Here is a 16,429-nt window from a genome sequence, read left to right on the forward strand (position 1 = left end):
CAGATGTGTGTGACTGTCTTGCTTCTGCGGAACACAACATTTAAAAAAAAAAAATATTTCAGCCATACAATGCATGAATAAATGGTGACCAAAACTTTGAGCTCCAAAAAGCACATGAAGGCAGCACAAAAGTAATCCAATAAGACTCGGTTAAATCAATTTCTTCTGAAGTTATATGATAGGTGTGGGTGAGAAACAGATAAATATTTAAGCCATTTTTTTACTATAAATTATCCTCCCTGCCCAGTAGCTGGTGATATGCACGAAGAATGTAAATTGGCAAAAAACAAAAGAAGAATAATTCTTAAGAGATAAGAGGGTGGCCAGAGACTACTAATGCTACCTCCAGAGGCTGTATGCGGAGGTAGGAAAGACCAAGGCACGTCCACATCCAATTTTCAAGTCACATCCCGTCTACTGAGATACATTCATCTGATTGAAGCAGCATAGATATTTCCGTTGCTGCCTATGAAATCCCACAATCCTGTGAGTGCGGATCCACAGTGGTTGAGCTGAATAAAGAAAATGGTGGCAGAAAAGGCAATTGAGCCAAATTTGTGTATAAATATAAGGTTTTTTTCTCACCTATTCCATGTTTTGATTCCATTTCTAGCGAGAAAGTAATATTGTAGTTATTAAATATATGCTTAGTAATTGCCAAAACTCTCTTGAATTTATTCTAGATTAATAGTCCGTTGCGGTTCGGTTGGACTGAATGAATGAATGCTGGTATCCTAGCAACAATGTGACAGCGCTGCCTCGGAAACCTGTCCGAAACCAGTTTCCAGAGGTACCTTCATAAGCAAACGCTGTCTACTAAGTCACTGACTGATAGGTCAGCGAAGCAACAAGGTAGGTACATTTGGATTTAGCAGAGACGGGCCAATTGTATTAAAATGAATACGAGAAATTGGAACGTCCAACGGATGTAGAAAAGGAAGTTCCGAAAGAGCCAAACACCTTTAGATACAGACATCTCCTGTCAGGCTAATTAAGCCTCCGTGAGGGATAAAGGTCGACTGCAGAGGATCGTGCGGGAGAGAGAGATTGTTAACAGACATGTCCGTCATGTGTGTTTTTATGTTGTCTTTTAAGTTTTATATTAAACTATTTATATTGAAAAGCCCTGCGATGGACTGGCGACCTGTCCAGGGTGTCCCCCGCCTTTCGCCCAATGTTAGCTGGGATAGGCTCCAGCCCCCCACGACCCTGTACACAGGATAAGCGGTTGACGATGGATGGATGGATGGATATTGAAAAGCCGGTTCTCGCCTCCTCCTTTCCACTGATCACGTTATACTGGTGCCGAAGCCCGGGAAGGAGGAGGGATACGCCGTAGTAGAGTTCTCGCCACTACCGTCCACCCAAACAGAGCAGCCGCGGCCATCTGCCGGGGGACGATGGCCGCCAACCGCGAGGGGAGAAGGGGCTCCTAACCGACCGCCTGGAGCGGTCAGGGCCGCTGCCAGGGGCGGAGGAGTTCCCTACCAGCTGCTGAAACGCGGCGGGGTTTAAGACCGCCGACCGCGAGAGGGGAGGGGCTCACTGCTGACCGCCTGGAGCGGGAGAACCGCTGCCAGGGGCGAGGGAGAGCCCTTCTGTTCCCCGAGAACGAGGCGGCGTGTTCCGTCCGCCAGGGGCTGGAGGTCTGCCTCTGATCCGGCCGGAGAGGCGCGGCTGTCGTCCAATAGAGGGTGGAGGAGTGGCCGAGGAACAAGCTGCGGCGTATCGGAGATGATCCTACACACCCGGTCATTAAAGGACATGTCCGTCATGTGTGTGTTTATGTTGTCTTTTAAGTTTATCATTAAACTAATATTTATGTTAGTTCTCGCCTCCTCCTTTCCATGGATTCCTTTACACTTATATAGAAAAATAGCTGCACGAGAGTGTTCCAAAAATGGCTGCTGATTGAACTGACTTGCTAAAAATACTTTGGTGGCTGAATTCAGAATTGCATACTACCGATGTTTTTATGTTGGAATGCTATTACAAACTCGGCTGGTGCTTAGGTGGGCTGTTTGAAAGTGGAGATTTATAAAAAAAAAAAAAAGGACTGAAATATTGATCTTTTTATCTCAACTGCACCTATCATATCACTTCAGAAGACATGGATTTAACCACTGGAGTTGTATGGATTACGTAAATGTAATCAAATTTAATTTGTGGGTGAACTATCCCTTTAATGTATGGAAATGTGCAATAAACAAACAAATTATAAACAAAGTATACAATATGCAAAGCACTACATACAGTATGATACAGTGCAGATTTTAACAAATTGTTCCAGTTATAACCACTGAAACACCCTAAGAAACATCTTTGAATTAATTAATTAATTGGCTACTTCTTCTACAAACAGACCGAGTGAACAGCTCAGTTCGTGGTGGCATGTTTAAGACTTCCCAGCTGGCAGAGTTGCACAGCTCAAGCTGATTGTGCGGAGAATTCAACCACCTTCTCTTAGGGCGGTCCTGACCTGAACACCCAACTAGTCATCACTGGGGATACAGTATCCAACATTCCCTCCCTTTAAACTTCCCTTCATTCTTACCCAGAGGAAAAAGCAACCCTTAGGAGTTAGATAGCATGAGGATTACAGTAGGCTCGAATAAGGAGTGATGCCTTGAGATTACTCATGAGTCAAGCTGTCTAAAAAAAGCCCAGCACTAAGAAAGTGTCTATCCGAGAGTAAGTAGAGACTCGACTATAACCGCTTTGAGCACAATGACTACGCTGTATCCGACATTCCTGCTTTTCACAGGTGAGTCAGCCCACTTCTCATTTTAACAATTCACTTTCATTCTTGTTTCTTACATTTATTTATTTAGCAGATTCCTAATAAAGATTAGGCATTTGTGGTGGGCTCTGGGCACATTTAGCCTAATTTAAACAATAAAAAAATACTTGAAGATTTATTCAAAATGAATCAAGTAATCTTTAACATAATAAAATAAACCTAAATACTTTAAGTTTTATTAATTTTATTTGATTAAAAATTACACAATTCAACTGATGGAATTTTGTTATGAAATTGAAATTTATGAATCTTAAAAGAGGCTACAATATTTTTTTGATTGTAATTGTTTTGATTTATTGGTTTTAATATTTCACACTGTAGTGTGTGGTAAAATTGCATTTAACCAGTAGGGAACTCCTCTGAAATTTCCAGAATTGGAATAAACTGTATGTATACTGTACATGTATGTATGTAACATATTTGTTTATCCAAGGAGTCTTTAAATAGTTCATTAAATTTTTTTTTATAAATTCTTGAAACTTCTTAAAGGTACAGTGAGACCTAGTTAAAGCTTCCCTCTTTTTCTTGTTTCCCTTATTTTGTAAAATCAATGTAGTGCTTTATGGCTACACAGCCTAATCAAAAAATCTTTGTGTCATTTAAACCATCAGAATTTTGGGTTGACCATGTAACAAATAAACTTACGAAGAGCCATTCACTGTCGGTTTAGACCCATAACGAAAGTCACTCCACCAATCTGGAATCTTACACTTCATCAGTGGAATCTGACACTGCATTGGTGGAAAATTGCCAAATTCTTTCCTTGGGAACATGTTGGACAAGTTCATATATTTCACTTTGCCAAGACCTAAGTCTACAGACAGTTCATTTACATAAAATTTACCATAAATAAAAAGCATTTTATGTTAGAATGTGGCATTGTGTGTTAAGAATGCAGTACGATATGTTAAAAGTGGTGTAACATTCCTCATTTGTAAATTGTTTGGGATAAAAGCATCTGCTAAATGAATAAATGTAAATGGGATTTGGGGCTGTTATAATCTTGTTACATTATTGTAAATACCTGCATTGGGCTAAATTCAGTGTTTTACTCTTTCAAGTTAGTATGGCTTCACTGCAGTCACAGAGGTCTTTACGGAGTAAAAGGGGTTTGCTTGAACTTGCTGGAGTTATTAAGTGCAGCACTGGAAGATCAGCTTTAGCATATTTGATGTACGGATGTTACTGTGGCCTTGGGGGTCAAGGGTGGCCCAGGGACAGAGCAGACTGGTAAGGCACCACCATGGTCTCTTTGTGATTATGTATAATTGTAGCAACAAAGAGAAGTTGTTGATGTGATTGCATTTACCCACTGAAATCTACTCCATCTTGGTCAGACTGTGTTATTTTCTGTGGCGTTCCCTTGACATCTGGAAAAGGCATACACCCAATCATCCCACATGCAAAATAACAATTTCCCTTAAACCATTTCTTAACCTCAATTAAGGATGCAGAGACACATCTTGCTAGTCTCAGTGAGAGAGATCTATAGATCATATATGGACATAGGTGGAGTGAGATAAAGAACAATAAACAAATCTGCTGAAATTACAACAAAATATACAACTGAGGAATTGCTCAAATTAATCTTACCGTAATCATACACTACTGTGGAAGATTGTGATGTTTCATTAAAAATGATCTCCAGGTCATCTATTCCCGATTTCCCCAACATGTTCTGTCTTTGGGTATACTTCATCGACACTAAACTAGAAATGTGTTAGAAAGTTACTCAAAAATGGAATTCACTACAAATAGCTAATTACTAATATAAATTCTAATCAGATCACTTTACTGATTACTTCATTAAACAATAAATCACATTACGAATTACTTTACATTTAAGTTACTTTCTAAAATACTTTGTTTGTTTGTTTTGCTCAACAAATTCAAAATAATATCTATATTTCCACCATGTCCTTTGTGCCACACAAGTCAGCCAATCAGTATCAGACGTTTTTTTTTACAATGACTCATTAGGGGTGTATGCCCTTCAGCTGTATTGGAAACAAAATCAAATGTATATATGAAAATTATTTTTATAAACATTATATTAGTTTCAAATCTAATAAGTACATAATACTATTTTAGAAATGTGTAACCCAAGTAATGTACAAATAAACTTCAAAGTAATTAACTAGATTGAAAGTCATTTCTGTAATCTGACTACTAGAATTTAAAATGTAATGTGTTACACTACTTTTTTGCCTAAAAATTAGATTACAGTAACCAATTACTTTTTAATCAAAGTACACCCAACACTGGTCCCTTTCTAACTCATATTATATCAATCACGATTATTATTAAAATGGCCATTATTAGAATGATTTACTTTTAAACTAAAACTATCAATACTGTGGTTGAAAAACAGACACACCAAGTGTAGCTTCCTGTCAAACTGAAGCAACATAAGAAATATAGAATTTGTTATTTTATAATTCTGTTTGATTTTAGTTTATTGACGCAATGAAAATAGGAAAGAGCATTGTTTTGTTGTGTAGAAGTGAGTGAGATGAGTTAAGAGCAAGGCTCTAATAAATCAAGCTTTGGCCGGTGTCTTTGTATATACATTATATTAACTTATGTTCTGCCATCATCTACACAAATGGACAAAACATTCATATTATTTAGTTTTCTTAAATGTGCACTGAGTAATTTTTTCCCAATTAAAACTGTTGTACACCTAAAGAAATTAATAATAATTTTGAAATGTATAAAATTATGAACACACGTGAGATGAGGACTCTAGTCATATAAGTAACCTTAAAAAGCTGTTTTATTCTACATGGGGCAGGGGCACCCTCATGGGGGCAGCCATTTTAGAATCACATGACCAGCTGAATATTACTTGCTTAATCACAATCCGTCTTGTTATTGGACACTTTCACTCTTGGATTAAATTAATCATGGCTGATTGAGAAAAGTGAATTTCTACAATGGCATCTGCAACTGAAAATTATTTATTTTGAACTGTATGTCCAAGATGACATGCGTGGTGAGATGTGTGTGGATGCTGGGGAGTGAAGCCTCCACATTCACTGTCTCCACGGTAATGCGCTCAACAAGCCATGTGATAAGATGCATGGATTGACAGTCTCAGACACAGAGGCAACTGAGATTTGTCCTCTGCCACCCGGATTGAGGCGAGTCACTACACCACCATGAGGACATAGAGTGCATTGAGAATTGGGAGAAAAAAATAACATAATTCAATATAAATACAAATAAAAATCTTTTGAGTATATGTACCCCACGATTGGGAGTCAGTATTTCTCCTACTTTAATCCAGGTGCTGTCACAAGCATGACTGCTGTTATGGGGATGCAGAATTTGCAGGCTGTCAAACAAAGACACTGCAGTATCAGTGGACATGTGACGATGAGGTGGCTGACTGTGGTATGCTGTTATTAAAATATTTAACCAGCAGTTTTATACTCTTTTAGACTAAATTATTTGCATTATAACAAACTGGGCTATAAGTATGATATAAAAATTCAAACAAATTTAGGAGAGGAAACTCTCCTAAAAATCTGTGACTATGAATGTTTTGATTGGTGTTTTCCCTCAGTTTCAGGAAGTAGCAGGTATACAAGGTGTGTATTATAACCAGGGTTGTGAGGGCTACTTTTGACATGTATTCCACAACAGATTACAGAATACATGCAGTAAAATGTAATTTGTAATATATTTTGTTAGATTACTGAAAGTCAGTTACGTATTCTAAATACTTTGGATTACTTCTTCAGCACTGGTAGATTTTTTTTTTCACTTGTTTTGACTATAAAAACTCTTCAGTACAGACAAAATACACATGTTAAAAATTAATTCTCTGAAAAACCTAAATATCTTATGCAGTGTTGATTCTAAAACAAGATTAATCTAATTGATCACGTTTTAAGGATTTTTATATATTTTTACAGGAAAACAATAAAAAAATTATTATCAAGAATAATATTTTTGCCCTAATATCAAACATCTTACTAAAAAAAAAGAAATTATGATCCAACATTAATTTTCTTGATAAATAAATAAATATGATTGTGCCTGATTGTGCATGTAAAATGGCTAGAAATAGTATTTTAGTTTAGCGTATAGCTGACAATTTACACAAGGATTATTTCTATTTCTTTTGCTCCAAACTTCAAACGTACTTCTGTGTCTGCTCGTATGAATGTATCACATCATAAGAAAGTGTTTCACCGCTGTTCAAATGCACTTTAGATCGCATCATTTATATGTATAAATTTTTTCCATCTGAAAGGACTAAATATTAAATGAAACAAATTACAATAAAATGCAAAGTAATCAAAATACTTTTTGAATGTAACTATTATAAATACCAATTATTTAAATTGTAACTGTAGTGGAATACAGTTACTTATATTTTGTATTTTAAATATGTAATCCTGTTACATGTATTCTGTTACTTCCCATCACTGATTATAACACATAGCAAAGTTAAGGCTAGCAACAGTGTTCTTAACCAAACCACAAGATATTTTAAGCCCTCTTTTCCACGATAAACAGAATAACATGCTAGGCAACACTCATGAGATTTACAGTATATCGTTTAAGAGGAGACCGTAAAAGTATTGTTTTAATGCATGGTAAATATGGTTTCCTTCACTATGCAAACTGCTAATTTTACACTGCCAACCATCTTCATTTTTACCATGTCTTCCACACAGACTCCCTTAATGACAGATGTGCGAAAATCCTCTGCCGATGTGACAGGGAAGCAGCCAGATGCCTAAGAAAAGCCCCATTCAACAGAAAATATGCTCTGTGGCCAGATTTCCTCTGTGGATGTGTACATCCAACCTGCAATATTTACTAATTTCAGTACGGTATATTTGAAAGATCTTTTAGAAAATCTCAAAAGTTGAATATCTGATGTAAATTACAGTATATGTTGATTATTGACCTTTATATTGTTACAAAGATTTCCATTTCCTTTTGTATTTTACATTTGCATAGTTGACCTGTTGCTAAAATATGTATAAATGAATCACTATTTGTTCATATTAGAGGCCTCATCCTTTTGATTTGGCTTAATTTCAGATGTGGTATTAATCACAAGCTTCCAAAGTGTGAATTCTATCCAACTAAGTATTGTATGAGTACAATCATATTTTTATTAGAGCTCTTGAGAAAACAAGCAAACATAAACAAACCACACTTCCATTAAGGCAAGTAATTCCACTATTATTATGCAGGCATTTTCAAATGTGCTCTTATGACAGAGATATTGTTCATGAAAGTAACTGTATGGGATATGTTACAGTATACTGCATGTATACTTTATTATGAAATGTATCTGTAACTGTCACACTGTTGAAGTTGTCACATGTATGTTTTATATCTAATACATTTTTACAGTATATCAATTATAATTTTTGTTGGCTAAAACAATGGTTGATATTTTTGCACCTTACCTTTTCCATGTTTTATGTTCCATGAATCGTTATGTGCTTCATAGTTTTACGATAAAATTGTAATGCAGGCATAGATTTAAAGTGCCCCCCTTTAAAGTATGTGCCTATACAGAATTTCAGAAATGAACCTACCAGGAGAAATATTCACTTGAGTAAAAAGTGACAACTAGCCCCAGTTTCAAATACTGTATTTCACGAAAAGACACACACACAAGACATTTATATTCCACCTGTCTTAAAGGATTATTCGCATTCACTTTTCAGCTCAAATAATATATACTGTATATATATATATATATATATATATATATATATATATATATATATATATAAAATAAAATAATTCATTTAAGTGCTTTTATAAAATTATAAGCTAATCTAATATAAAGCATGCTTATTTTGTTATAACACACTCCGCTTTCGTCTACAATAAGTTATTTACAGAAATGTTGGTTAGTGCCATTCACACACAGATTAGTTTACACACATCCCACTGGAGTTTTATGGATTACTTTGTCATTTTTGGAGCTACAAATGTCTAACCACCATTCACTTGCATTGTATGGATCTAGAGAGCTGAGATATGTTTCTAAAAAATATTCCTTTGTGTTCTGCAGAAGAAAGAAAGTCAAACACATCTGGGATATCATGAGGGTGAGTAAAAGATGAGAGAATTTTCATTTTGGGGTGAACTAACCTTTAAGGTTTAGGGAAGGGAGGTAGGTTTTGGCAATTAAAAACTCAAAATACCATTATCCTTAAAAACGCTTTTAGTGCCACACAGTAGAAATTTTACCTCGGACATGCCGCAGTATGTTTAATGAACCACGTAATGTCATTATGAAAAAATGTCACCACAGTCACATATTTTTCTGGCTGTATGCAACCATCAATAAACAAATAATACCCAGTGCTTCTTTATGACACAGATATTGCTCAGTCGACACACAGCCATAAAAGTAGGTTCATGTGTAGATGTGGTAATTTAATAACCCTGGCATGGTAAATCATGCTAATCAGTCTTTTGCTTTGTGCTGTGCTTGTTTGGGGATTTAAATAGACATGAATGGCCTTTGTATTCCATAGTTCACTCCTTACATGTGACTCTCATGTGAAGTTCCTCACAGCCTGTTGTCGGGCAGGCTGATGAAGCTGTATGAAACACGACAAGATCGGCCAGCCCAACAGCCAGAGCTAGTGATTGGGACCTAAATATCTGGGGCAAGTTCCACAAACACTCACTCAATTGTGTCCTGCCATGAGTGGTTAATGAGCGATGAAGTTATGGAAGTCATATGCCTCTGCAGTCACATGGAAGGGGGGTCTTAATTTCATGTCTGATTGTTTACTTCCTCAGAGAGCATCCTGAAATTGTATGTGACCATCGGTAGACAATGCCCTTACTTGTATGAGTTTTTAAGTTCCTTGCATATAGGGTTTTTCTTTATCTATTGCCATGAAGTCCATCTGGTAACTGGAAATGGACAAAGAGCTGTAGGTTCCATCCTTGTGTAATCTAAAAATATGTAGAGGAATTTGGTATAGACCAGTGGTTCTCAACTGAACCAAACATTTGTTTGTGACAGGGTGGAGGGCGGGGCCGGGTCTTGATTATACACACCCGGTCCCTTTATCCCTCTCTGAGGCTTAATTAGCCTGATATGGGTGTGTATAATCACGACCCGTCCATGCCCTCCACCCTGTCACAGTGTTGCATGTCTGTTCTGCAGGCTGTGAATAGCAGGGAAAATGCAAATATAAATGCAAATAATAAAATGCAATTAACCATATTAGTATGCATAGTTAGCATAACTAAATAAATAGACTTATTAAGTTTTTAAAAAGTAGGTGAAAACACTTCCCAAATCTTTTGTCGTTGGCAGTGTGTCCAATCAAATTTTCTTTGCAGCAAATTCATTCAGGTTGCATGAAATGGCCTCATCCTCAAAAACCATGTTATAAATACATTTAAATGTTTGACAAAAGACATTTCTGTTTCTATTTTTATGATATAGGATTTTGGTAGGTCTGGTGTTTTGGGTCACCAATGTAAAATCTGGGTCCTGAAGCAAAACCAGTTAAGAATCACTAGACTATTCAAATTTTAAAACATACGAAAGGGGTATCTGTCACATGTTAATCACAATATAAAGTCTCAATACCTTGACTTGTTTTCACTTGTAAAGCTATGGTGCCAAAAACAAAAAACATCCAGTGAGGGGCAGTTCTGTGGACGGAAACGCCTTGTTGATGAGAGAGGTCAACAGAGAATGGCCAGACTGGTTTGAACAGACAATGTCTACTCTAACTCAGATAACTGCTCTGTATAATTGTGGTGAGAAGTATATTATCTCAGAATGCTATTCTGAAATGCGGGTTGGTGCTGTTTTGGTGGCACGAGAGGGACTTACACAATATTAGACTGGGGGTTTTAGCATTGTGGCAGATCAGTGTATGTTATTATAACTAGTAATAAGTTACAATATTAAGATATCTTTAACAACTCTTCACTGCAGTAATTTCTGAAATCCATTTCCACATATCTGAAATTCTGAGCTTAACATGTTAAAAATTAATTTACAGTATTTAAAAATAGTATCTTTACTAGTTGTAATTCCATTGTTGATATCAAAAATGAATATCACTAGTTACAATGTAATTATTGATTTCAAAAATAACAATTTTTACTAGAAAACGCACATGGCTGATACGTATATTTGGAATTTGAAATTACTTATAGATATCTGTAAAGGCACTCTTGAAGGCGTGACTGACAGATCATAGTGAAATTCTGCCATTGAAAATGCAGTTACAGTCAATATCAATATTTGTGTTTTTTACTAGCTTTAGTTTTTATTACATAGCATTTTTGATATCAAGAATGGGTATTTCAACAAGTAATGACATAATTTTTATATCAAGAATTACTGTTTTTATTAGAGTAAAAAATTACAAATTTCACTTGTAGTAATTCCATTGCTGATATCAAGAATTAGCATTTAAACTGGTGAAAATTAAACTATAAATTGTTATATTCTATTCATAATGAAAAGTAAATTAGGCTTGCATACATGTAAACATGAATTCTGGGTAAAATTGTGCATTAAACCCTGATAACACCTGGAGTCAATTGACAAATAAGTGGAAAACAAAGTAAAAAAAAATTGGCTCCTTTAGCTGCCTCTAATCTTCTCCAACAAGCAGCTGTTGGGAAAAGCGAACAGGAAGGTCTCCGTTGCTTCTTCCCAATATGCTGGAATCTAGTGGACACAATAAATAAAGATTTAATCAGTTATAATGTCTTCAAACACATGAAAGAATATAAATTCTATATTCAGAAACATATACAGTATACTTAACATGAATGGTGACAAACTTACTGGCTGTCTTAAAAAAAAAAAGAACAGTTAATAAAACCTTATAACATTAGCACTGTTTCACCAGGGGTGAGGATATGAGATATAATTGCTTCTCTTCAGTAAGCACTATATTATTTCGTTCCCATGTGTAACCTGCCTAGATTATCACCTTCATAACAGCAAGCCATATAATTACTCTCAAGGTTTAATGACCTGGGGCCGGTTGCCCCAGCTATACATACATTACAACTTAATCTAGTTGTGGCTTTAATGGACACTAAGTCACAATTTACACACTACTAAATATTTGACCGTTGCACCATTAAACCTAGGTAGAACGTAACCCTATGTATAAACAAAATATTTATGGAAGCCTCCGACCAGAAGTAACTGATGGAATAAAAAAACAATTTGAAGGCTGTTTATTGGATCAATACAGGTAAATGTCATATTATGCGACTATGCATTAATTTATGGAGAGAGCTTACGACCTTCTAGCTAAGTCTTGCCTTAAAGGGTGTTTGAACATAAATGTGTGTTGGCAGTGTGTTTACACAACCACCCTATAATGATAAAATTCACCAAGTGCTTTTTTTTAAATCCCCATTAATCATGAGCACTGTCTCAGAACAAGCCGTTCGCAGATTCTGTACAAAGTGACATCACTTTGTAAAGGCCCTGCCCGGGACTGTTGACGGACACTGCCGGCGAACATGTTTGTCCGGCTCAAACATATAGGGCTGAACACCACTATTTTTGCTGTCAGTCATATTGCTTATGATGTCTAGTTATCCGAAGCAGAGATGTCCGCCCTATTCTGGATACAGGCTGGGGAGCACCAGCTCATTTGCATTTAAAGACAATTAAAGATTCCCACCCAAAAATTGGCATTTTCAACATGGTATAATAAATGATCTGAAGGGGATTTTGAGCTGAAACTTCACAGACACATTCTGGGGACACCAAAGTTTTAAATTACATCTTGTGAAAAGGGGCATAATAGGTGCCCTTTAAGAACAGGTGGTGCAACCAAAGTAAGCACTGACTAGTAACCCAGACATTTCTGTGATTTGGTGTAACAATACCCAAATCTCTTTAAAGTTAGCTAAACCAGCATTTAAACCCCTATAATTACAAATGCAAACACTATATTTGGCAGGTATCAAAAAGGTAATCCCAAATAAATGACAGCTTCACCCTTGTATTTGGTCTTTCTGTAAAAAATAACTACAGACAGGCAGACAGACAGACAGACAGATAGATAGATGGATGGATGGATGGCATGGATCTATGATTGATAAATGCATTTGATTTGACTGATGAGAGCGATGTCTGGACTTGTACCACACAGTGAATCTTTTCTGAAACAACTGGATGTTTCTCTAAGAGCATTGGCTCAAGTCTTAACCTGTCTCATTATTTTCAGTCCAAAAAGTGTGTGAAATTCAAGTCTTCCCTGCCCTAGACATACAATATAAGCATTTAAATGATCGATAGGGAAACTGTACAACTGATCCATAACTGCCAGCTGTCTTTACAGATGTTGCACAAACTGTCTTATAATTGATGCATATCTTGTCCATCACTATGAACGGTGGGCTGAAACACTGAGGATGTGACTCAGAAATAAAAGCTATGTGCACTGGCTTCCTTTCTCACTTCCCTTTGGCCCAAGACACAGCAGCCTCAAGAGCACACAGGAAGTATATCATCATGAAGCTCTACACTTGGGACTGCGAGATTCCCTTAAAAGCCGAAGACTTCCAAGAGCTCCTCATTGCGAACACAGACAAGAAAAATGGCAACGATGAGACAAACACGTTAGCAAATGAATATCAGATGACTGCCAGCCACCTTAATGCATGTAGCTGGACTCAGCTCTTATTTAGAATATACATTCATTCATTCATTCATTCGGTTTGGCTGTGAGGGGGCAGCATGTGGTTTGAGTTAAGAGATGAACTGCTCGAGAATGACATGTAGGCTTGTTACAGCTCAGTCTAATGTCTCTCTCTTGCTTCTCTCTGACCCCATGACTCATGACAGCATGGCTACACTCCTCTCCCACACAACAGGAGCATTACAGATCAAAGAATGCAGACTAATGGTTCGCCACGCAGTAATACCCCCACAGCAATAGGATGCATGGATCATAAAATCTGAGTCTGGCAAGGCATTCTTCATCAATAGAGCCAGTCAGCATTTTCCTCAGTGTTCCTTACACTCTTTAATCTCTCAATGGAACAAAAAACACCTCTCTGTTGATAAGTTTACGCTTGATAAGTTTACTTGTAAGGTTTTTGACATTTGCTTCTTTATGAAATATTTAGTGATAAAGAGCGCAGTCTGGCTGCCATTTTTACCACTTTATTCAGAAATATTTTTGTAGGGTCATATCATTTAAACCTGCCTGAATGTCTTTTTTTCAGTAATTGAAAATGTTTACTTAAAATGTGCTCAACGTGGTCTCAGAGAATCATTTTATCATAACTACATTTTGCACAATGAGTTTTGCGTTTTGTGCCTATTCTACATAGTGCTGCGAATAGCTGTGGCCCAATTGATGCACTATATATGCTTTGCACTCAGCCATGTAATGTATACATTTTCAAAGTGTAGTATCCTCCCAAATGCAACACTTAACATTTTTTTACTACACAGAAGCATTTACCATTTAACAGCTGACGAAAGTGACGTTTATCACATGCAATGTGTTGCCGCTAGCTTTAGCGCATTAGCCAAACTCTGTTCAGTACTTGTTTCTCAAACAATGTAAATATTCACACAGCTTGGGGTGATGTTGAAGCATTCAACTCACATTTGTAAGATGCCGTCTCCAATATTTACAAATGTTTTGTGAGATTAGCATCATAGCCATGTAACTATAACTTAGTTTGTTTTAGGTAGGGCGCGTGGAGGCAGCTTTCTTCAGCATCTCTGCATTGGGCAGGCGGAAAGCAAGCGTCATGAAGAATGCATGGGGAAGAGAATGGTCTCACTCTCTAGAGCCTCACTCTGCATTTAAAGACAGGAGAGATTAGTCACCATTACGGGACAACATGTCCCGCTGCCAGCGTTGTATTTAAGTTCCGTCACAATACTTATACTACATAACTGTTATGTTATACTATTTGCTATCTGCTGTACACATCATACCTGCAGGCCCTGTTCTGCATTTTGCATTCAACAAAAGTTATACAGGTTTGGAACAACAAGTGGGTGCGTAAACCATGACAGAATTTTCATTCTTGTGTGAAGTATCCCTTTAAAGTCAATATTTCTTTGCTAATAAATAAAAAAAAATCACCTTACCCACTCAAAAAAGTAATTCACTATAAATTATATTTACATCATATATATACTGTAGCAATATCAGATTGCTTTACTAATTACTTGAACGTAAAAGTAAATTAGTTAGAAATTTGATTAATTTTTTGATGGTTTCTAAAACAGTTTTCACAGAAAAGTTTTAGTTTTTGCTCATAGAATTCAAAATAATGTCTATATTTACTCACACTGTCACACACAACACAAGTCAAACCACACGTCTCCCTTAAAATGACTTAATGAGGGGTGTACCCCCATCAGCTATCACAGAAACGCAAAGAGACGAACATAATTGAACATAACTTATTTTTTTAATCCTACATAAATAATACTATTTTGGAAATATATAAACTAAATAATGTACTTAAAAGTAACAAGTCAGTAGCTCTAATTATAAGAATTCAAAATATAATGTGTTGCACTACTTTTTGAGTAAAACGTCATTAGATTACAGTAACTAATTACTTTACAATCAGATTTCACCCAACACTGTACATGTTCTATTGTGGATAAAAACGTCTTTTTACTTTTATTACTTTATTTATTGTGGTTAAATATGAAGTTGTAGCAAGTTTGCAGTATCACGGGTCCATTTAATCAGTGTTTGATGGACTCTCGATAACCAAAAAGATAGTGTAGCTAAAGAGTGTGATCAATTACCGCTTGCAAAGGCATACTAAGCCCACAGGCAAATCAAAACAACAAAACTTGTATTGTCAAGTCTATAATTTTTTTAAATGTGGAACAGATGGCAAGGGAACTTTAATAGCATGTCTGGTGAAAAATTTTAATTTTTTATCAAGCTATTGTATATTTTATTAAGCAGAACAGTGGCCAAAAAACAAGCTAACAAAACCGCAGAAGTGAAAATGGATTTATCAATATGATAACGTTATTCTGTGTCTCTCATTAACTACCAAACAGTCTGATATATACACTGATTTTATGCCACTTCTTAGTGCCAAAATCCATTCTGAACCTTTACTCTAAAGTCCAATTGCTCCACATGTTGGAGCAGGCGATTGCTCACTATGAATCTTTGTGTTAAAACTTTCAGAGGTGACTCTCTGACATCTAACTGTCATCTGTGTGATTGACAAAGCTGATTTGCAGAGTAGTCTTAATACAATCTTGAAAAGATGATGGCAAATAATCTGCTTTATAAAGGCAAATCATCTACAGCAAACTATTCAGTGTAATGCATATTTAAAATAAGGCCCTACTTAACAATTTATGTAACAGGTAATTTGCTGCTTAATAATGCTTTACCAAACAATACTATATTATTTATATTATTATAACTATAAGTCACTAAAATATTTGTATTATGAATGTTTATTAACTTTGTCAATATTATTATACTGTTATACTGGAAAGCAGTGAAAGACAACATTCTGTTTTCAGAATATCTAAAGAGAAGATAAAAAACCCTGAGATATTATCCCTGCGAGCAATATTGTAGCAAAGTTTCATCAAAGTGAAATTGAAAGGCTCAACCGGCACAATGA

At 36.1% G+C, this 16,429-nt stretch overlaps 1 protein-coding gene across 1 annotated transcript; it reads left to right on the forward strand.

Moving 5' to 3' along the window:
* The first annotated feature begins 2,523 nt into the window (after positions 1-2,523).
* Positions 2,524-8,338, forward strand: LOC127647985 (phospholipase A2-like). Its single transcript, XM_052132536.1, has 4 exons — positions 2,524-2,764; positions 3,862-4,030; positions 6,090-6,196; positions 7,489-8,338. Exons 1-4 carry the CDS (start codon positions 2,728-2,730, stop codon positions 7,635-7,637), a joined length of 462 nt encoding a protein of 153 aa, XP_051988496.1. The 5' UTR covers positions 2,524-2,727; the 3' UTR covers positions 7,638-8,338.
* The last annotated feature ends 8,091 nt before the right edge of the window (positions 8,339-16,429 follow it).

The sequence above is a fragment of the Xyrauchen texanus genome, chromosome 8 (assembly GCF_025860055.1).
Source record: "Xyrauchen texanus isolate HMW12.3.18 chromosome 8, RBS_HiC_50CHRs, whole genome shotgun sequence".
Taxonomy (NCBI): domain Eukaryota; kingdom Metazoa; phylum Chordata; class Actinopteri; order Cypriniformes; family Catostomidae; genus Xyrauchen; species Xyrauchen texanus.